Source organism: Ctenopharyngodon idella, chromosome 13, assembly GCF_019924925.1.
Source record: "Ctenopharyngodon idella isolate HZGC_01 chromosome 13, HZGC01, whole genome shotgun sequence".
Taxonomy (NCBI): Eukaryota; Metazoa; Chordata; class Actinopteri; order Cypriniformes; family Xenocyprididae; genus Ctenopharyngodon; species Ctenopharyngodon idella.
This window is the reverse complement of record NC_067232.1, coordinates 17453000-17477563: the sequence shown is the minus strand read 5'-3', so window position 1 is coordinate 17477563 and position 24564 is coordinate 17453000. Positions and strand designations below refer to the sequence as shown.

The window sequence follows — 24564 nt, the reverse complement described above, 5'->3', positions numbered from 1 at the left end:
GTCATATCCATTGCCATGCCAAACACTCCGAGAGTTGTCACGACAGAAATACATTTCATTAGCATACTTTTTTGTGTATTATTTAATTTTTTCGCTTCTGCCAAAAACGGTATTTGTTTTTCATGACCATTTCACACTCTTTCCGACACTTTGTATCAAACTAAATGTTTAATCTGACATGGCTTCTAAAAAAACACTAAATGTGAAAGAATTTTAAGCATGCAACATGGCCACAGATCCATCTAGCGCATGTTGTTATAGACCAGGGCTGTGTTCCAGATTTTTTTTTAATTTTTTTATTTTTATATGCCCTTCCCTCGCTAACTTCCCTCAGTCTCATTGACTCGGATGTAAATCATTGCTTACGTTGCATGAGTGCCCACTACTGGTGGAACCTTTGCAATGGGCTGAACTGGAACATCCTAAGCCCTTGATCACTTGGAATCCACTATGGAGTAGATTTTTTTTTTTTTTTTTTTTTTTTTTCCCTTACGAAATTGTTTAATGCAACATTCTATATGTATATATGTGTGTTTAAAAAAAAAAAAAAAAAAAAAAAAAAAGATGTATCATAGAGTTGTTTGTGGTGGGGTAAATTAAACGCAATGTGCAGTGATTGTGGCATATGGAGTTGCCTGAAGTGTACATACGAAATAGACTCCATATAAATTTCCCTCGTCCACTTCATGAAGTGGAACGCGCTTCAAAATGGCGGCAGAGATTCCCCCGAGGAGAACTGCTTAGGGAAGTTCACCAGTGCTTGTCTAAAACTCAAGTGAAACGCAGCCCAGGTTTCCCAAACTGGGGTTTACGAAGCTGTGGGAATTGCAGGGTGTCCATGAGTTGATGAAAAGCTAATAAATAAAAACATAAAATTAAAATAAATACATTTTTTTTTTTTTTTTTTTTAAATGAAAGCAATCAAACTAAAACACTTACTAAAAAGATACAATGTTTTGTTTACCTACATGTCATGTGACTATGCAGAGAACTGTGAACATGTAAATGTGGTGTTAAATTATTTAAGAAAATATTCTTCTCAGTGGGTACTTAAAGTAAATATTGTGGTCAAATGTGGTCGGTTGACCAAGCTTTGGAATCCATGATAGAGACCAACACAGAACGTATTCTGTGTAAACAGGCACTGACAATGTTTTGCTAAGCTTGCTTGGGTTGTAGTTTGCTGTCAGATTTGATGTAGATGATACTGCCCTATCTTTTGGGGAAAAAAATAATAAAAAAAACACACACACACGCAAAGGCACTTTGTGACGTTATTTTGTATCATTCCAAAAAAAATTGTCATTATTTACAGAGGTAAATTCGAACTATTTTATGTTTCAGTAGACTGAAAGACTAAAAAGGAAGATATTTTAAAATTACAGCATGTTTTTATAGTACATTAAACACTTTTATTTCAAAAGATCATGGGAAAATCAATTTGTCATGATATGACCTCTTTAAAGACATACTGTACCAATCCCATCAGAACATCCTGTACAGAATTAAGAGAAAAAAGAACACTAAAGTGAAGAGAACAATCCAGCAAAAAAAATCACACTGAGAAACAAAATGTCTTATTAAAGTGTGAATATATTCTACGAGAGACCCCTTCCATCACAGAACCACTGAACTGGCCAAGTCCTCACCGATTAGACAGGTGACAGGATATTTGAAACCGAATCAGCTTGTCAGTCATTCTGTCCAATGATAGCAGCAGCCAAAGTCATGATTAACACACACTCTTCAGATTTTTTTGCTGTCAGTCAAACTTTCTCCTGTCAGTCAGTTTTCTTAAAAACTCTCCATGCATGCAGATGTGGCACAGTTTTGTTTGGCGGACATCTGTGTCACAACCATTTAAATTGTGCAGTCAGAAAGAATATTTGGCTAAGAATGTTCTTTTTTTTTTGCATTTCCAGTTTCCAGTGCAACTGTGTCCCTGGATATTTCGGAATGCTTTGCAACCTGGACATAAACGAATGTGACGCTTCCCCCTGCCTCCATGACTCTGTGTGCATCAACAAACCTGGAGGATTCATATGTGTCTGCCGTGCTGGCTTCTCAGGTACGTCCCCCTCGGTCAGAGCCCGAGACACAAAATCAATGAGAGAAACCAGGGCTTATCGTGTCTACAAGGGCTACGTTCCCCCAGCCTGACAGATTCTTAGTGGAAAGAACACACAAATAGCTCATCAGCACATTTACCACTTTAATTAGATCTCACACTCCCACCTATATCTGCACACACACACACTCACATACACAGATTCACCTTGAGTTAACTAAACACCTCCTCTTCATCCTCTGCATTTTAATCAAGTACTTCCTTGTTTCCTCCGCAGTTCTTTTTTTCTTTCACTATTTTCCTATTTCCCCAGGGTGGTCTCATCCTTGTACATTGGGTATTCATTCATTTTTGTATGTTTGGATAGGCACAGATTTGTACAATATCAACATATTGACAGCATCTAATATGCAAACACTTTACAGACATACAAATCTTTACGAATCTTCTGAAAGCTTTTAGAGCTGAACTTACAGGTGAGTAAGTTTAGTACTCAGAATCAAGCCTATATCCAGGCTCTGCTTTCTTAGTAAATGATGGGGCATTAAAAAAACGATAAAACATTTTTAAATGCCAAGTTTACTTATAAATGAAATCCAGATTGTATGTTTTTGCACGCCCAATATACTGTAAAAAGTTCCCTTGAGGAGATATTTCTACCTGATCTAAACCTTAAAGGGATAGTTCACCCAAAAATGAAAATTCTTTCATCATTTACTCACCCTCAAGTTGTTCCTGTATTAATTTCTTCACAAAAGAGATACACAAAAGAGATATTTTGAAGAATATGGGTAACCAAACAATATGGCCCTTCAACTGTTTAGTTACTGACATCCTTCAAAATGTCTTCTTTTGTGTTCAGCAAAAGAAAGACATTCATACAGGTTTGGGACAACTTAAGGTTGATTAAAATGATGACAGAATTTTCGGTAACACTTTATTTTAGGGTCTTTTAACTAGTTCAGTTTCAGGTTCAGGTTCCTTTATTTTATACCCGTAGGTAAATTAGGTTTCAGTGATCAAGTTCGGGCATTTCCCATACATATATATCAGCCTACTAGACCAATTCACAATTTGGTTAATAGAGCTCCGACTCTTTAAAGATAAGTTCCCATACCAGGACACCATAGAGAAAGACAGAATAGATTCAATAAAAGCACAATAAAATAAAATTTAACAGTGTTTTATCGATTTGAAATTTGCACAGTTTCCTTAAAAAGAACAAACGTTGATGCCCTTTTTTACACACTGCTTCGCAGTTGGCTTCAAAACTCAACTTTGAGTCAATGATTGTCCCCAAGTACTTATAAGATTGCACACACTCCACTGTTTGACCATGAATTAATGTGACTCCATACATAGAAACATTCTTCCTAAAATCAATTAACATATCCTTGGTCTTCAATACATTCAGATGAAGGTGAGACTCCTCACACCACTCTACAATTATATTGTAATTGTAGTTGCTTATTAGCATGCATATTACTAGAATATTGGCTATTTATTAGTAATTATTAAGCACATATTAATGCCTTATTCTGCATGACCTTATTCTACATTCTTAATCCTACCCAATACCTAAACTTAACAACTACCTTACTTACTATTAATAACCAGTAAATTAAAAGTTTATTGAGGGAAAAGTCGTAGTTAATAGTTTATATGTGTGTATATACTAAAGTGTTACCGAATTTTCATTTTTGGGTGAACTATCCCTTTAAGTTTAGCTTTGTTGGTGTAGCCTAATGAGTTTGGGTTGGTTCAGTGATTTTAAATATTATTTTGACTGATTATTTTCTTGAGTAAAATCATTTAGTCATCAAAAAAATCAAATCTTTTTTCCCCGTTTTTTTTTTTTTTTTTTTTTTTTTTAAGGTAATTTATTTATTTTTTAGAGAATTAATTATTTTATTCAGTAAGGATGCATTAAAGAACCAAATCAACATTTTAGAATGATTTCTGAAGAATCATGTGACACTGACAACTGGAGTAATGATGCTGAAAATTTAGCTTTGTCACCGCAAGAAAAAGTTACATTTTAAAATATATTAAAATAAAATAAAAAAATAATATTTCATAATATTTCTGTTTTTACTGTATTTTTGATCAAATAAATCCAGCCTTTGTGAGTACAAGAGACTTCTTTCGTTTAAACTTTTGAACGGTAGTGTTAAAGCTGAACAAGTATAAAAATATAAGTGTAACAGCATCGATAATGACATTTAATTTGTGATTTCTGCGTTTTTGTGTTGTCATAATTGTCCCAACAATCTTTAAACATATTTAATCATTTTCTTTTATTAAAAATACAGTAAGTAAGAAGTAATTGACAATGGGCCATTGAATTCTTAGAAAATATTGCAAACCCGAGGTGGTAATTTTACACCTCGGGTGTGCATTATTTTCTAAGAATTCAGCGGCCCGGAGTCAACTATTCTGCTTATACTACGGTTACCACACCTCAAGACACTGTTTCGATGGTGTATTTCAAGACACTTGTCAGGTTTTTGTCCTTAAAACACTCTTGTGTGCGGGACTAATTTCGTACGCATCTCATCCCAAGCCTCCGTTGCTAATTCCAAAACATCATTTCAGAACTAGTAACAGAGGCCTGAGCCTTGATAGCAGAATAATACCATTGATACAGTTATTAACGCACTTGAGAGAGAGAGAGAGCGAGAGAGAGAGAGAGCATATGTGAATTAGCCTACCTGAGTGTCTGTGCCTCTCTCATGGCAGCACTGTCTCTACCAATAGCGAAACGAAACTATAAGTTTTTCTACCTCAAGAATCTCACAGTTATTACCTCGCTGGTGAGTCATTTTACTGATTAATTCGTCAGAGCAGCGCTGACAACAAGTTTCTGTGTGAGTGTGTGTCCGTACTAACGTTATACAGTACGTGTACGTTTGAAAAAGAGAGAGAGAGAGAGAGCGAGAGAGTATGCGCTTTCAGGACACAATAAAACGTATTTTGTGGCAAAAACCATGACAATAATTTTTCATCTTTCTTCCTATTGTTTACTTTATTTATTTGCTTGGTCGGTGTCGTTATGGGTTTTGTTTCTTTTGCAGTTGTAGGCTGTAAGGACCTATTGAGAATAACTGAAAACATTTGGCGAAGTGATATGGAACTGTAATGCGGTCAAGACCGGCCTAGAACTACTTTAGCCGTGCGTTTCCCTGAAAATAATTGCACGCCTTAGAATGATGACCAACCAATCAGATTCAAGCATTCAACAGCCCCGTAGTATAAAATCAAACTATTTACAAAGATTTGTAAACATTTGCACCTCTCTGAAGTTGTATGTACAAAACCTTACGCTTCAGATACCATCAATACATGGATGTTGTATGTTTCAGGACTTATTTAAAATGTGCTAACCTCAATTCGCATACATACACCAAAGGATACTAAGGACATTACGCTGCTAGCCCACTTATCAATGCTGTTTTAGAAAAAAAAAAAAACATGTAATCTCAATCGCCATCAGCCGGCTTGAAGATTAATTTCATTTGTCTTTTGTACTGTATCATCAATTTATCCTCATCCTGCCGAGGGGAAAGAGGGAAATCTCAGAGGCACATAAACTCCTGGGAGAGCTCAGCCTGACACACAGGCCCTAATTCCCACAGAAACCTCTTTTATTATCAGGCCCCACTCTGCCTTGCACCAGTCATTACTTTCCTCTCAGCTCTGAGCTCATCTGAGGAATCGGACGCGTCCCCTGAGAGCTCAGGCTGGAGGATATATTCTGGATTGGTTCAACCAACTGGGGCTCAGAGGAAATATTTGCCCTAATAAGACATGTAACGGCATCGCAACTTCTCGAGAAGGCGGAATCAAAGATACAAAAGGCAATATGCGGCAGCCTGCCATTCGACGTGTCTCTACGGCTGATCTGCAGTGAAATGATTTTTAAATTGAAATGGTGTGTTGCTCAGGCACGCCATATAATGTGCCTCGTTCAGTCAAGTTACGTTATTTGTTATATTGCTTTGATCTAGCAAGTGTCTCCTTTATTGTGATCAGCAGCTTTGCATGACAAAATGCAAATAAAGTTGATACAATGTCTATTATATTATTATTTGATTATGTAGCATCTTTCTCTCTTATTTCATCTTCTCCGTGGTGTTTATTTCTCGTTTTCCTTCTCTGGCTTTCTTTGCTTTCCTTTAGTTCTTCCCTTTTTTTGGTCTCTTGGATAGAAAATCTGATAACTCACTGTGGGTTTGAGAAGTTCCTGCAGAGAGGAGTAATTGAGGAGTGGAGGAGAAGATTATATGGTCTTTTCTCTCCTCTCAGATGAGTACAGTGAGCACCCTTAAGAAAGCCAACATTAGGATTAACCCAACAGCTTTATAATCTCTCCCCTGCTTGGCTTCTCATATTCTACAAATTCTGATAGGACGGCGCATTATTTGTCAAATCAGACAAGGAAATGCCGATTAAGAGGGTTTTGTATAATCTCATTAGGAGCGCTGACAGTGTAAATGTATTGTCTATGATGTGAGGCTGATGTGCACTTCCTTACAATCTACAGTCTTAATAGTGGCGTACGAAGCAGTGAGATACAAAGTACTTGATTGATGGCTGACTACAAACAGCATGTCTTGACTGAATATCAAAAACCACGGTTCGTGTTTTGGGGTTAATAAGATTTTTACAGTTAATTCATACCCAGTCGATACACTGACTCTTTGTTGTGTTTGCGGATGACTATCCGGAGGGAAATAAATTCATTACGGCTTAACCAGGAGGTCAATATGAAGGGAATTAACAACGGTCTGTGAATGAGCAATTGGGAAAAACACTTTAATTAGAAGATGTTAATGATCTGCCTCATTGTTATGTTTGAGTTCCTTTATTTATCCACGTTGCCTTCGAGACACACCAAAACACTTCAGCTTGAAGAACAGCGCTAAGAAAGGAGGAAAACTTCTTTAGTGAGAAACACCATGGCTAGATGTTTGTTTTCTTGCTGGCTGCGTTTTGGGCAGTAATTGAAATAAAGCTTTAATTTATTGTCAGTTCATGACCTGAACTCCGGCTGATGGTGTCGCTTTCGCCCGAAGTGACTGAATTATTTGTGTAGTCAAGCGTGAATTAAGTTTACATTCCTGTAATATCAGCATATGATTCATAATGTTTAAGAGATCACTTTTGCTCTTTATTTAGATGTCTCGGGGCTTTTGGAAATGGTTCCATTTGTTTGTGTAGTTACAGGGAGGAAGAATAATGGCTGTCTGCTCTTTAGTATCGCAGCTCTTTGGCTCTCGTTTTTATCTCTGTCATTTGTCAACCTGTCCCAGGGTGTCTACAGAGTCTTACTCGCCTCTGGATTTTACTGGCTCTTCTTAACTTATTGAATTTACAGCTTTGTTCCAGGTAAATTATGACCTATTAGGGTGTTTTGTTACTGAACCTTTTTGTAGTGGATTTTACGTCATTCAACTTGGTCGTATATCTAGGTTAGAGAATAATGCACCCTATGTTACCAGGTCACATAGCAAAATTAGAAATACGCTGCAAATTTAAGTACAAATCCCTGCCGTTTCTGGGTTAAATGACCATTAGTGGCTCTAAAACACTCCACTGAAATCAAAATTAGAGGGAAAATCATCAGAATAACAATTTAATTGTGGTCTGTTTTTCACACAAAACTATTATGTGACTTGAAAATAGAGCATAAATTGTATGAAAAACACATGCCTTACCACGAGTATATGATCAATTCTTTCACAAGAAATATCCAAATATCTTATAAACGCAAATATAAATTGTTGTACACATTTTTAAAGTTTTCCTGGAGCTCGACTGGTGGAACATGGTGCTACCAATGTCAAGGTCATTGAATGTCTCACAAAATGCTTACAGAGGTTGAATTTTGGATCTGAAATCAAATTTTGAATGAATTAGGGTTATGGTTTGGTGTAGGAAATCTACATTCCTGCTCAGTGATTTAAAGGTTACTAGAGCATTCATTGTAAATGTGCTTTTTATCCTTATTAAATATTCCATTAACTGTTTTAAAGCCTTATCTGTATTGCAGCAATAAAACATGCTTTTCACATGGTGTTTTTTAGCAGTTCAGTTTGGGTTTTGCAAAAACATATTATTCAAATACGAGTACCTTTTTTCATGCATTTTATCACCTTAATTTCCGACATGGCATTAAATAAATCCATCACATTGATTTCCACGAATTTCTAAAAACTAAATGTGATATATTTATATGGCTTTGATTTTGTTCTCCCCAAAGGTAAATGGTGCGAGATGAACGTTGATGAGTGCAAATCCAATCCATGCCGAAACAACGGGAGGTGCATCGACGGTCTTAATGGTTACCAGTGTGTGTGCTCCAGAGGTTTCATGGGCTATCACTGTGAGAGAAACATTGATGAGTGCTCATCCAACCCCTGTGTTCATGGGAGGTACATTAACCTTGCTGAGCTATAACGATGTGTATTTCAAGCTCTGTGATTGAGAGCTTTGTAAATGGCCATCACAGCCATTCTGAAAGAGACGGTACCTGTGAGTCTTTTAAAAAACTAAATGTGCTCACAATCCTTCTTGCCAGCTCACTCTCAATTAACTGTTTGTCAGTCTGGTACTCAGTAAACATAACATAATTAGTCATTACCAGCTGTTTCTTGCATTTTGATCATCTAACCAAGTTACTATAATAATTTGATTTTACATAAAGTACTAATGCTTTAAATAGTCACAGTTTGGGTAGAACAGATTTTTCCCTTGGGAACCATACCTGGGAAACATCTCAGATTTGTTATTTTAAAGTGTACAGTGTGTAATATGGAAAGTGCAATTCCATTACGGTATATAACGGTAGGGATATAACTGCACTCAACAATGAGGGTATTTTTTACTGTCCAGATTGGACCAGTAGTTCAGATTTGTACTTAGAAATGATAAAAAATAATTCCTGGTATAATATAACTCAACGACAACTATAAACAATAAAGTTAAACACACCTATGCAGAAAAATGCTGACATGATTTGTACATATTTTAACAAACTGATGTATTACAACACTACAAAACACTAATATACACTATATTGCCAAAAGTTTTGGGACACCCCTCTAAATCATTGAATTCAGGTGTTCCAATCACTTCCATGGCCACAGGTGTATAAAATCAAGCACCTAGGCATGCAGACTGCTTCTACAAACATTTCTGAAAGAATGGGTCGCTCTAAGGAGCTCAGTGAATTCAAGCGTGGAAACCGTGCCACCAATAAGTCCATTCGTGAAATTTCCTCACTTCTAAATATTCCACGGTCAACTGTTAGTGGTATCATAACAAAGTGGAAGCAATTGGGAACAACAGCAACTCAGCCACAAAGTGGTAGGCCACGTAAAATCACAGAGCAGAGTCAGTGCATGCCGAGGCGCACAGTGCGCAGAAGTCGCCAACTTTCTGCAGAGTCAATAGCTACAGACCTCCAAACTTCATGTGGCCTTCAGTTTAGCTCAAGAACAGTGTGTAGAGAGCTTCATGGAATGGGTTTCCATGGCCGAGCAGCTGCATCCAAGCCTTACATCACCAAGTGCAATGCAAAGCGTCGGATGCAGTGGTGTAAAGCATGCCGCCACTGGACTCTAGAGCAGTGGAGACGTGTTCTCTGGAGTGACGAATCATGCTTCTCTGTCTGGCAATCCGATGGACGAGTCTGGGTTTGGCGGTTGTCAGGAGAACGGTACTTGCCTGACTGCATTGTGCCAAGTGTAAAGTTTGCTGGAGGAGGGATTATGGTGTGGGGTTGTTTTTCAGGGGTTGGGCTTGGCCCCTTAGTTCCAGTGAAAGGAACTCTTAATGCTTCAGCATACCAAGACATTTTGGACAATTTCATGCTCCCAAATTTGTGGGAACAGTTTGGGGATGGCCCCTTCCTGTTCCAACATGACTGCGCACCAGTGCACAAAGCAAGGTCCATAAAGACATGAATGAGCGAGTTTGGTGTGCAGGAACTTGACTGGCCTGCACAGAGTCCTGACCTCAACCCGATAGAACACCTTTGGGATGAATTAGAGCGGAGACTGCGAGCCAGGCCTTCTCACCAACATCACTGCCTGACCTCACAAATGCGCTTCTAGAAGAATGGTCAAAAATTCCCATAAACACACTCCTAAACCTTGTGGAAAGCCTTCCCAGAAGAGTTGAAGCTGTTATAGCTGCAAGGGGTAGGCCAACTCCATATTAAACCCTACGGATTAAGAATGGGATGTCATTATAGTTCATGTGCACGTAAAGGCAGGCATCCCAAAACTTTTGGCAAAATAGTGTATATGCACTAAAACACGTATATGTGATCAATAAACATCTGTGCTGGCTTATCGAAACTCTCTCACACTGGCCCTGGACCATCCTTATTGTTGAGCCCTTTAAAATCTAGAAATAAAAAGGGGACACATTTCATGCAGATAAACATGCATAGGTTTATAAATAGAAGCATCTTTAAATTTTATAATGCCATTATACTGATTATGAGTTTTTAGGATGAATAAAAGATACGGGTTGTCACCTGACATTTGCTGTTAAACCGGGAAATGAACTGTTTAATCACAGCCTAGTAAATGTTGCACTTGCACATTAATTAACCATCAATGTGACTTTATCAGGACAGCAGGGGTGTGAGAGTTGCAGTGCCATTTACAACATGACTTTCTAACATTTATAATATGAATTGACCATATATTATTTACAAGACCCTCACTTATGAAAATCATTTATACAAGCTTGTTGTTTTATTAGTCCTGACGTTCTGGTGCGTGTGTGTATATACTGTAAAGCCTCTGTCAGAAATCACTTTGCATCTTTAATAAATTATGAAATTATTATTATTTGCACGTCAGAGCACATGAACAATCTCTTATTTCATTGCAGTTGCCAGGATGAAATAGATGCATACAACTGTCAATGTGAGGTCGGCTGGACCGGTCACAGATGCGAGATCAACATTAATGTGAGCATGTTGTCTTTGAGCATGTGTATTATTGTTATAAGCGTGTGTGTGTGTGTGTCTGTGTGTGTGTGCGCATGTGCGTATATACTAGTCTTTTTTCAGCCCAAAACAAATAGAAAATATTAATTATTTTACCTATTTAAAATCTAATAATAATCTTTCTTAAATTTGACATCATTTGAATTCCCATTGGTTGTTTTACATGTATGTGCATAGTAAATTTTGATTGCCCTTTTCTATTGCATTTTCTATTTAACCATATCGTATGTAGATTCTCATACACAGTGGACAGAAAGTGAGTGTCATAACAATGTAGGGGTTGCACGACTACTGATTTCTGCTAGTCGATTTCTTATCAAAACAATACTCAAGTTACTCGACTACTCGTGGTTCATGCTACTGTAAATGAAAAGACATGAAATAGTTCTTATCAATAAATGTTTATTCATAGCCTACTGCAGCAATTATAAGTAAACTCTCAAAACATTATAATTATGACATTACATATTTTAATTTTCATGTAACAGAGTAAAGCCAAATAAACCCACGATAACCCGGTTTGCATCAACAGACGATGATCATGTATTGACGATAGCCAGAGATATTGTCAAAAGCATCAAATATCGACAATATTAAGAGGATTTGGCATTTCCAATTAATGTAGGCCTGTTACATTCTTCTAGTCTATTATTGTTACTATTAGATTAGGCTATTATTAAATCAATATTAATAAATTTGCCCCGCAATAATTTCATAGCGCATCACCACATAACTGACGTGCTGTGAGGATAATAAAAGATTAGGCTATTAGCTCATCTTTGAAAATGTTTTAAACATTTTTTTTTTTAGGTCTATTATACAATGAATTATAGGCCTATAATTAAAATGATTAATAGTCTATAATATTTCCTAACACTGACTGCAATCATGAATGAAAATTAAGAGCTACTTCAAGCACCGACTTAAAAAATACAACCTAACACGAAATACTATTATTCTCATTTGTTTCACTATATACGGGCCACAAGAAAAATAATGGAATAAATGAAGACAGTTATATACCGTTATCAGCATATTATGTTGTAATTCGTCTTTGAGAGAATATGGTCCGTTAATGCAGCGTCAGGCAGCTCCGTCACTTTTTACTTTCACTTTGAATAGCCTACTGACTGACCAAGGTTAAGCTTTCACCGGTATAACTTTTGCGTAAAGTTTGCACGTTGCTTCTTGTGTGATATCCATTGGCTCCCCTTCTTGGTTTAAAATGGAAAGATTTACAATATTGTGACGTATCTCTCTCTTTTTAAATTCATTTATGCTTAATGCACGCTCGAGTAGTCGATTGTTTCCGACAGTGACGACTAGTGGTTGAAGTAGTCGATCTCTCGACTACTCGACTAGTCTATGCAAGCCCTATAACAATGACAAAACCTAAAAGTTTGCACACTACTCACCCCTTACCTTGCCAGCACTGGTATTTCCTTCAGAAAATTCAAATTATTTTGAATATCTTCAGCTGAAAGTTATTCAGCATATGAAAACCAATAAACATAATGTAAATATGCCATAATACAAGCTGTTTGGAGACTGTAAAGCATGGTGCATTCATTCACAGAATCATAAATCAAAATGAATACGCACATTATTCCACATTGAGAGGGCCGTGTCTGTCCAAAGAGTCCCTAGGCTGTAAAGAAATCAAAGTTCAAGGTTTAACAGTGACAGTGAGTTTCTGAGACATGGCCGCCACATTTCATTCTGGAGACAGGGAACTGTTAGGACAGACTATAGCATCACACAAGTATGAACTGGAGTCTGTGAACAAGAGCTCTGACACATACTTTTCTGTGGTAAGAGCTGAGTATCACTAGACCCACTATTGACAGGAACTTTTGACGTCAAGCACTGCCACAAGTGGCTGTCTGTGCCTTTTTTCCCAAAAATCGGTTGATTTGTGTTAAACTTTCAGTAGTGTTAACAATCAAATGGAGTGGATAGGTTGTGCTGCCATTTGTGGTGTGTGCAGGCATAATCCCAGCTGGAGGTCCTTGTCAAATCAAGTTGGTTTATTGTCATTTCTCTCCTGTATGTTAGGGGAATAACAAAATACAGCGTCTCTTGAGCTATACTGCAGAACATATTGTAAGTCTACACAAAATCAACTTTTTAACGATAAAAATAGGCAGTTAATAGGCAGAAAAGGGCTGTATACTGTATTGCAATAGTTAGGCATTTTGTTGTGAAATGTAGAATGCAGAAAGTTATTTTTTGTAGTCCAGTGAATAACCAAAGAAGTTTTTTTTTCAATATCTTCTGTAGAGCCATCAATTTAAAGGGGTAATGACATGGATTTTTTAAATTATTTTAATATATTCCTTGAGGTTCACTTATAATGTTAATAAAGCTTTTTGCCCAAAAAATATATGCAGAAAAACAATTATTTTCTACCTTCATTCTGACTCTCTGCCTGAAATGACCTGCTTTGAAAGGAGCGGCTTCTTTAAGGCTTGTCAGTAGGCCACTTTTATGATTGGCTAACTTCTTGGGTTACGACTGTAACCCTTGTTCTCTGAGAAGGGAACAAGATGCTGTGTCACTGACACTTTGGGAATGCCTTTTGCGTGATTACATCTGAAGCATGTGTGTGAAATTAGTCCAGTGGCATGACAGAATGTCACAGGCGGGGTGACATCAGGACCAGTAGGCTTAAAAGCGCATCCCGAATGACCAGCATTAGCTTCAATTAGCTGAAACAAGTCAATCACAGGGATGCAGGAAGTGTGGCAGGGCAACGCAGTGTCTTGATCCCTTCTCAGGGAACAAGTTTTACAGTCGTAACCCAAAACATTCCCTTTCGAGGGAGCTTGCATCAATGATGCTTTGGGAATGACAATACCCAAACGCCATGCTTACAAGTGCGTGTCTGTGTGAATCACTGTGTGCACACTAAGACGAAAGCACCTTTGAACCTGGTGTAGAGCCCTTGTCCAAATTGTAAAGTCCTACAAATGTGAGCGGAAAGGACCAGCGTGCCGCATTCCACATCCTCCAGAGATACCCCTTTTATAATAAGACTTTCTAAGTTGCCATACTCCTCTCCTGGCCTAATACACCACGGAGGAAACATGTCACCATCGGTTTTCACCCCAGGGATACACCACCCAAAGAGACATGGTAGGAAGCTATGGCCGCCACGTACACCTTCAGTGTGGAAAAACGATCCTGCAGGAACTCCAGCACTATACCAACCAGGCAGTTAACTGGGTGCCACAGTCAATTTTTACACCATGAAGTGAAAACCCTTCACTTCAATGTGTACATTTTCCTCATGGAGGGAGCTCTGGAGTGAAGTATGGTCTCAACAACCTTAGTTATAAGACCAGAGTCAAGGAGTTGGGCCCCCTCAGTGGCCAAACCCACAGCCTCCTGACCGGAATATCCAGGGGAGAGTTGTCAAGGATGGACAAAATGTCAAAGAACCACACTTGGTTCGGCCGGGGGGAAGCATACAGATGTAATCTCAGCCATGTCTGTACCATGGCATCCAGCCCCAGTGGATCTGGATGTGTGAGGGAGAACCAAAGTGGACAGTATGTCGTATCCTGATACGCAAACAGATCCACAAACCCACGCAAACACACTCCCCATATGAGCTCCACCACCTGGGGGTGAAGTCTCCATTCCCCGGGCCTCAGCCCCTGTCTCGAAAGGATGTCTGCTCCCTGGTTTTAGTACCCAGGAATGTAGACTGCTTTCAGGGAGAGCAGCTTTCCCTGGGACCACAGGAGGATCTGGTGTGCCAGTTTATATAGTGGGCGCGACCCCAGACTCCCCTGATGGTTTATGTAAAAGACCACCGATGTGTTGTCTGTTTGAACAAACACATGATGGCCCCTCAGGTCTGGGAGGAAGTGCTTCAATGCTTGAAAGACAATTTATGTGCCTGGAATGATGGCCCCTCCACAGACCCTAAGCTGAGCGACCTTCCATGATCGCTCCCCAGCCAGTGAGGAATGCATCCGTTGTAAGCGTTACGCAATGACAAGGAGCCCCCAAAACAGGACTTTGGAATAAAAACTCTTTGCCCATATATCTAATGACATCTGTAGAACCCATTATTGGTATGCTTTGCCCCCAAAAGCAAACCTCAGGAACTTCCTGCGTTGTAGAAGGATGGATACATGGAAGCATGCATGCTTGGGATCTGTTGTGACAAACCAGTCCTCAGACCTGATTTAAGACACGATCTGTTTCATGTCAGCATCTTGAACTTGAGATATTTTGACAGAACGATTTAGTTAATTGCAGAACTAATGTTGGACGAAACGCCCCATCCTTCTTTGGAATGATGTAGTACTGACTGTAGAACCTGGATTCTCTCTTGGCTGGAGGAACACATTCTATGGCCACTTTCCCGGAGAGAGTTTTATACTTCTTGTTCCATTACCAGTACCTGCTCAGGGCCTACCACTGTGGGAATGACCCAATGAATCGAGACGGGTGAGAACCAAACTGGATTCTGTAGCCTATTCTGGATTCTGGAAATATATTCAGCAGAAGTTTCCATGCTGGCCTCTGATGTAATCTGAGTAGTCAACTCTGCACCCTGAAGCAGATGACCGGCAGGGAACAACCAAGCTGGTTCTTCTGAAGCCCTCCTTGGAGGGAGCGAGCCTCCCACTGCCGTAACTATCCAGGGCGGACAATGGGACATGAAACCGCTGCACCCTAAAGCACAGAGGGTGGCAGTGTCGACAGAACAGCCTCCTGAGGGCACCAAGGAGGAATAGCCTCCGTATTATGAGACCTCGTATATGTAAAAATATGAAGACAAAATTTTTTTTTTAATGTCATGACCCCCTGTCACATGGGAGGAAAAAATCGAAATTGGCTCACTTGAGCCATGTAATGTGAATGTGGCCTAAGTGATGTTTTTTGAAAATGTAAAAAAGTTTTCTGTGATGGGTAGGTTTCAGGTTAGGGGAAAGAATATACAGTTTGTACAGTTTAAAAAAACCCATAAAACATGAAAACCCAACGTGTGTGTATGTCTATACACGCTCAATCAGTTGACAAGCCTAAATAATATAAAATTCTGTTCATAAATTCACATAACTTTGGTTCTTAATAGAATTTTTGTCTTTGAGGGTTCTAGTGTCAAGGCTGGTAATTGGTTCCGTTTTCAAACTGGTTCAGCTGAAAGGTTGCTGGTGTAGTGTGAGGAGAAATCCATAAGCCATCACCATTGTGCCCTTCAGGAAAGCACTTATTCCCAAGTTGTGTTCTAAAGGGACATCTAAAAGTCACAGAAACAAGTTCAACTGGACCTGCGTGTGATAAAGATTCTATTAAATCTTCACTTGTGGTCTACACTTCCCTATAAACAGCAAACAACATAATGTAGAGTAATCATGTTACTGTGCAATTCTATCAATGCAATGACAAGTTTGTGTGCTTTTTAAGTATATATTTTATTTGTAGATTATTTGTGTATTTTATGTGTAAAGTTTTTACATTGTCCATATTATTCTGTTCATAATTCTTACAATAGGAATTTAAACACGTTTTTTTAACTAACTTAAACTCTCCAACAGATCTTGGAAATTTTATATGCTTTAGATGGTGGGAATGATTCTTCTGAATAACAACCACAGAATCATCTAAACACAAGTGTCTGATTAAAATGCTTCTATCCCTAATTGATTTAATACCTAGCATGGCCTTAAATGTACCCCTGAGACGAAACACTTGGCTGCTTGGAGGACTTGTTTGGAATAAATCATTAGCTGCTGTTTGCTCCCGTAATGACTATAGGACGAGATCTGCCATTCTGTTTGTATACTCACCTACTGTATCAGCTCCACTAATGCGTCATATATCTTTTTTTTTATATATGAACATCTTTAAATCACAGAAATGTAATTAAATTTAGCCATACAGCATGCAGTAAAAACTGTATTAGTGCCCATATGAAAATGGAATGATCAAGCAGTAAACTAGTGCTTTAGTAAAAATTTATAGTAAACATTTGGCTACTAATCTTTAAAATGTACTATAATATTAACCAATATTTTAATACTGTTAAATTATTGGTTTAGTCTAAAGAAATCGTTAGTATACATGGGATTTTGGTTAATTTTGATCCTAAGGGCCAGATTTACTAACAACTTATGCCAGCGCAAACCCTCTTTTGCCGTTAAAAAAACTACTGCAGTGAAAAATTAGTGCTGAAAAGGCGTGGACACAGTTATTTTTTCTGCTCACCTTATTGCATATGCATTTGTAGGAGTTTCCCTTTCAGACGCAACATTTATAGGAGGCAAGTATTTAAATGAATCATGCACAGTGATTTAATAAGGTTTGCGCTAGTCAATTTACTGGTATTTGTGCCATTATTTACTGCCCAAAAAAAGCTTGTCTTAAACCAGACGCTAATTTGTGCTGCTCTTGGTATATTGCATTAGTCATTATGGAAATGATCTGCTACATCTGTGTTATTTAATTTGCACGTTGTCAGTAGATCACGAACTTTCCACTCCCATCTGTGCTTTTTTTGGAATTGCGCTCTCTTGCTAATTTGCCCTGTTTAGTAAATCTGACATACATGTATGTTAATTATTCTGAAATCCATTAAGACATAATGACATTTGTCATTTTTTGATGTTCACTCACCCTATATATTGTAATATACACATACATTGTGTATGTATTATGTGTGTATAAAGCAAAAATAATTGCTAATATTATGGTATCGTTAACTAGATATTGATATAATACTGTTTTGCAAGGTCCCTAATTTCTATTTTTTTATGTTAGGAGTGTGAGGATCATCCATGTCTTAATGGAGGCTCCTGTGTGGATCTTCTGGACAAATATGCTTGCATATGTGCAGATGGTTTCACTGGGAAGAACTGTGAAGTTGACCAGAATGTATGTCTGCAGATGTCTCTTAATTTCTCCCTGTGTTTCAATGGAGGGACATGTGTGGAAGGACCAGGGGCCAACTTCACGTGCAGGTAAAAACAAGACTTTAGACATTATGTAAACCTAGACAAAACTTATGATCTTTTTTCTGTATGATTTTCAACAATATTGTTTGAATTGTCATAATATTTTGGACTTTGTGGACAGTGTTTACTACCCAGGGCTATACGTTTCCCAAAACCATAGTGAGGGACCATTGGTTGCAATCTACTTATGCTTACAGTGCTTTTGCGCAATGCATGCAGTCCAGATCAGTGTTGGGGAAGATACTGTAAAAAACTGTAGCTATCACTAACTATAAACAAAAAGAATATACAAATATCAAAATATGTGATCATGCCCCAAATATTGATATAATATTGTTATTCATAATTTAAAGCAAAAACTTTCATGGGCTATAGTTACGAATAATAGTGGTAGTGCTTTTGAGGTTTCTTAGTGTCTTCAATCTTTTGAGTCCATTCACCTAAAAGATTTGTTCAGATTCATTCACTGATTCTCATTCAGACTCAAACCACTAACTATGGAAAAGAATGAGAATAATTTGATCACAGATTCATTCAGTCCCATTAATTTGATCGCAAACAAAATACCACTAACAAAATGAACAAACTAAACATAAACTTACATTTACATTTTCTTTTTAAATATAAAACTTGTAATTAGTTACTGCCAGACACTGATCCAGATACATTTCCATGGTTCCTCTTGGTTCTTTCTAAAGGTCTGTAAGGTTGCCAGAGTGGCTGATTATGCAGCAGCTGCTACAACATTATCGCTGAACTGAAGGGCTAAAATTGCGTTGTGGTGCATTACACATTCTGCATAAAAGGGCCCATCCAACACATAACATATCTCATTATCTCTTCCTCCTAAGACAATATTCTAATGTGAATAAGCCCTCTGTCCAGACTCTCTGATTAGCCTGGGCGATAACGCTATTTGCAATTCTCATCATGTCAGGTGGACAGATGCACGGACGGACAGACAGCTGTGGAATGAGAAAGCATTGTCTGTCCAAATGAGGCCTCATTGGATTGATTTTCTCAAATGGAAAACAAACGCCCCCGTCCCACTTTGTGTTTACTCTCATTTGAAATCACTTGCAGACTGATGACTCGCAGGCCGATTGTATTTAAGCCTGTCTCATTTGGTAATGGACAAAAGCACACATTTTAAAGACCAAAAAATTGGAGCTCAATCAATTTTAAATCAGCTTTTTCTCATTTTGCATAATGTTAAAGATTCAGAACAGATTGAGTGCTGATATGTTGAAATGAAAACCATTAAAACTGCCACAGACAGAAAAAAAAAAATGCCTCTCATTGGACATAATATAATTGCATAATCTTTTCTGTGTGTGTGTATTAGGGCTGTGAATCTTTGGGTATACAGCAAATCGATTCGATTCACGATTCATGGGTGTTCGATTAAAGAACGATTTTTGCAAATTCAGAACGATTCGATTCGAGACGATTCACATTAAAATTCGATGCGATTCGATTAATTCGATTCTCCATTTTAATATGCATTCATAGGGTTATTGAAATGCTTCTCCCAATGTGTCTTAGTCAGGATGAGAATTACACAGTGATGCTACATAACTTTATTTTAATAGCCTATAAAAATTGGCATTTGTGGAAATTTACATAAGCCAAAATTTTAAAAGGCTTTAAAAGTGTTGTTAGGCCTAGTTCATGTTAACTATAGTGTAGGATAGTGTTAATGGCTACACAACCTTATTAAAGTGTTCCAGGTACATTAAACATACTACTGTAATGCTTACATGGAGAGACTACCTTAGAATATCATGCACTTTTCCAACTAATCCTTAACTAACTTTTCTTCACGGAATAGTAAGAAAAGCCCTCTTTGTCCTCTTTATACGGAACATTTCCCTTATGATGATTCTGAAAGAGAACGCGTCGGTTGTTTACTGTTGCTGTAGTAACAAATGCAACTTTAATGCGCATCTGACTGATAGATAAAGCGTGCACTCTTATTTCAGTGTTGTTAATGTTGTAGTTACTTCAGCAGTTTCCTTCGTACATTCAGTTTAACGACATTAGGTTCATAATTTCATTTATCATTCATTGGAACTGTGCGTTTAGACACATTATGTGTTTGGTTCGTCCATGCAATAAATGCGCGCCCTTGAATAAGCAGGGTTTTAACGTTACTTCAACTGCTCAGGTAATGTCAATGGTATGACCCATTTCTGTAAAACTTGAGTATTTTATCTTATAGAAAATAACGGTGATGCTTCCACGCAATAAAAGTGTTTTATTGCAACAGTAGTGACCACGCAATGACCTGGCAGCTTTATCAATGGCTTGAGCAGTGTGATTCAGGACTATTGCTATTATAATAGAGAGCTGTCATCTGCTCATGTGAACAACAATGGCCGTCCTGAGGAGAGCTCAAACTTGGGCTGCTCAAAAATGTGCCAATGAAAGCTACAGATGGAGTGCGTGCGCAATCCAGTGAAAGGCAGTAAAGAGTGCAGCGCGTATCTGTGAAGGAGAGCTGTGAGGGCGTGAATGACGGCGCACAACGTCTCCATCAATTCGCGCATGTATTAATTTAATGTTTATATATTTTAAAGCACTGAATCCCTATAGAATCGCGATTTATCCGATTCTTAACATTTTACATCAATTATTGAAATTAACGATTCAAAAAACATGTTTCAAGATCGATGCATATGCATAGTCAGGATTTGTAATCGTTGCATTGAGAAAACGAGTGAATCGTTACACATATGTGTGTGTGTGTGTGTGTGTGTGTGTGTGTGTGTGTGTGTGATTTTTCAACAGATTTTTAACGTGTATCATAATTTCTGATTTATGGTTTCTCGTGAGATCTTTGTTCACAATTTTTTCAGACTCCCTAACTGGTCCATTACAGACCTATTTTAAGGAGTGCTGCTTCAGAACGCCTCTGGACACTTTGGAAAGAGTATCTGTCAGTGTCTTTCATAATTTACTTGATTCGTACAGATACCAAATGGCAACATTCACTTTGTTGAGCTCTAGTCACACTTTTGGTTCTTCATGTCTGTTATTTGTTAGCTGAAATGTACAATCTGTTTTTACTGGTGTGCGGACAGAACAAACATTTCCCTTTTTGAATTACTTTTTTACATGTTAGTTAATTTATGATTTATGCAAAAACATTTTTAAAATGTACTGTGTCAGCACTGTAAGAGCTGCATTTCTACTCTTTAAAATGTGCCTTGTAGTGTTTAAGTGTGTACCGCTCAAAGAGTTTTAGAATACCAAACAATCTGTTCATAATCATCAGTGTTCATATGTGTAATCACCGACCGTAACTACAAAATGCCCTGAATGCACGTACAATCACCATATGCCAACTGAGTGTCATTTTCCAGAACTTCCTCCTTAAGTTTTAAAGATTCAAATAATTGAACCAATCTTTAAAAAAATCCAGTAAGTATTTTGAAAATGTTTTATATGCCAACAAACTCTGTTAATGAGACATTTCTCAGTTTGCTCGCCATCTGTGTGGCAGCGCTTTCACAAGCTTAGCTGACCATATGTCTGTCATTAATTATATTTTTCCTTTTGAATATTTGCTTTTTTGATGGGCTCAAGGATGTGGCTCTGAAAGTCGTAGCCTTCTGTTCAACCTTTTAAAGGGACATGTTTTTTAGAGAATAAAAACATCTGATTCTCTGTGCAATGTTTAAAAGAGGAATGCTTTTATTCAGCTGCCTGCCAGGTTTTGTGGGAGATTTCTGTGAGGTAGAGATGAATGAATGCTGTTCTGAGCCGTGCTTTAATGGGGCCATCTGCCAAGACCTCATCAATGGCTACCAATGTCACTGTCGACCAGGTGAGGCTTTCATGTTATAGAAAATATTTAATGTAATATAATGTTAATTCATTTATACTGGCATGCAAAAGCGGTTTACCTCTTAGGGGCATTATATGTACTGTATTAGGCTTTCATTTCATTGAATATGGCATTTGTGCTTTATAGACAGGGTTCCAGACTGAATAATTGAATATAATCTTGAAAATGTGTGCATTTTTTCCATGTTGAAATACTTTCCCCTTTCCCAGCTTAAAACTATCTGTTGGAACTATCTGTTTGTCCCGACCATTGGAAAGTGCTTAGAAATCTGTTTGAAAACAATTAATTAAACCAAATATTTGAAATATATATGTTAAATTATTTGAAATCAAAAAATGTAAACTATCATTCAAAATTCTGGGGTCTTTAAGACATTACTTTTATTTAGCAAGGGCACATTAAAATGGTCAAAAGTGACAGTAAAGACTTTTACATTACCAAAAAAATAAATTTCAAATAAATACTGTTTTTTTTAACTTTCTAGTCATCAGACAACCCTGCAAAAAAAAAAAAAAAAATGTATCATTGTTTCCACAAAAAACAACTGTTTTCAACATTGATAATAATAAGAAATGTTTCTTGAGCAGCAGTTTAGCATATCAGAATGATTTCTGAAGGATCATGATGTGACTGAAGACTGGAATAATGATGCTGAAAATTCAGCTTTACCATCAAAGGAAAAAAAAAAAAAAATTGTTTTAAAATAGAAAACAGTTATTGTAATTTGTAATATTTCTCTGTTACAATATTAAAGGGTTAGTTCACACAAAAATGAAAATTCTGTCATTAATTGCTCACCCTCATGTCGTCCCACACCTGTAAGACCTTCGTTCATCTTGGGAATACAAATTATGAAATTTTTGATGAAATCTGATGGCTCAGTGAGGCCTCCATTGCCAGCAAGACAATTAACACTTTCAGATGCCCAGAAAGCTACTAAAGACATATTTAAAACAGTTCATGTGACTGCAGTGGTTCAACCGTTATGAAGCGACGAGAATACTTTTTGTGCGCCAAAAAAAAAAAAAAAAAAAGACTTTATTCAACAATATCTAGTGATGGGCGATTTCAAAACACTGCTTTACGAATCTTTTGTTTCGAATCAGTGGTTCGGGGTGTCCATCAAACTGCCAAAGTCATGTGATTTCAGTAAACGAGGCTTCGTTATATCATAAGTGTTTTGAAATTTTAATGGTTCACTACTGGGGGGCGTGACTTTGGCAGTTTGATATGCGCTCCGAACCACTGATTCGAAACAAAAGATTCGTAAAGCTTCGAAGCTTCACAAAGCAGTGTTTTGAAATCACCCATTACTAGATGTTGAATAAAGTCATTATTTTGTTTTTTGGCGCACAAAAAGTATTCTCGTTGCTTCATAACATTAAGATTGAACCACTGTAGTCACATGAACTGTTTTAAATATGTCTTTAGTAGCTTTCTGGGCATCTGAAAGTGTTAATTATCTTGCTGACAATGGAGGCCTCACTCAGCCATCAGATTTTATCAAAAATATCTTAATTTGTGTTCTGAAGATGAACGAAGGTCTTGCGGGTGTGGAATGGCATGAGGGTGAGTAATTAATGACAGAATTTCCATTTTTGGTTGAAATAACCCTTTAGTGTTTTTGTTGTAATTTTAATCAAATAAATGCAGCCTTGGTGAGCACAAAAATACATTTTTGAATGGAAAAAAAAATTCTTTAACATTTTCATCTGTAATTTAGTTTCAACACTAATCCTTATCAAGTTATCACAAACAATTGGAAAAAGTCACAAAAATGTCATTGAGGTTCAGTTGTAGGATCCCTGCATAGGAAATGCCGTACATGTTTATGAATATCTTCTGTCAGTGTTTTTTTTCCTTCCTGACAATCTTATGTCTGAAGAACACAAGAGAGAGAAAGATTTATGAAAAATCTTGGCTTTGTGCATCTTGATTCCACCATCCAGAAATCACTTACGTTCCTCTGGGGAGTAATTTGCTTTTGCAGGCTACTGAAACAGACACAAGCCTCATAGAGCATTAAAATGTATTCAGCTCTTGTATGTGTGCGCATGTGGATTCTATCCAGAACGGGAAAATGAAGCAGGAATTGAGATGGTGTAGAAAACGTATGAGAAGTGGGAGGTGGGGGGGGTTGTTGGTTGTGGGGTGGGCTCACTGTGGCACTCTGGGTTTTTGTTCCTGGCAGGTTGGACAGGCCTTCACTGTGAAGATGACATTAATGAGTGCTTGCTGCAACCATGCAACCAGGGAATGTGCATCCAGAATGAGCCTGGCCATGGCTACACCTGCTTCTGTCGGCCCGGATTTGTGGTAAGTCTTGCTGAGTCCCCCGCTCCCCCCTTCCTCCTCCTCCCTGAGCTCTTCATCTTCCCCTGAGGTGATTTTGAGAGAGACGCAATCCTGTTTGTCTTTCTCCTGTCAAGTATTCGCCATCCGTTTGTTTCCATTCCAATATTGCGATGGCCTTTAAATATCCTTGACGTCCTCAGGACAGGGAGGAAGCAGCGGGGTTCTTTAGTATTCAGCGTGCCAGTGGTGCTTTTCAAGTGCAGGGAAGCACAGATGTCACTTATCAATGACAGAATGTTCACACTGTTTACCTATTTTTGTATTTTAATGTCTGCAGTGTTGCTTGTCGAAGCAG

At 37.8% G+C, this 24564-nt stretch overlaps 1 protein-coding gene across 1 annotated transcript in view; it reads left to right on the top strand.

Annotated features, from left to right (window-relative positions):
* Window positions 1-24564, top strand: part of eys (eyes shut homolog) — a 238982-nt gene that overhangs the window by 106163 nt on the left and 108255 nt on the right. The window contains exons 19-24 of the mRNA XM_051917822.1: window positions 1923-2068; window positions 8331-8502; window positions 10976-11054; window positions 17871-18070; window positions 21769-21893; window positions 24106-24230. Coding sequence (XP_051773782.1) covers window positions 1923-2068; window positions 8331-8502; window positions 10976-11054; window positions 17871-18070; window positions 21769-21893; window positions 24106-24230 — 847 coding nt within the window. The remainder of the gene's footprint in view (window positions 1-1922; window positions 2069-8330; window positions 8503-10975; window positions 11055-17870; window positions 18071-21768; window positions 21894-24105; window positions 24231-24564) is intronic.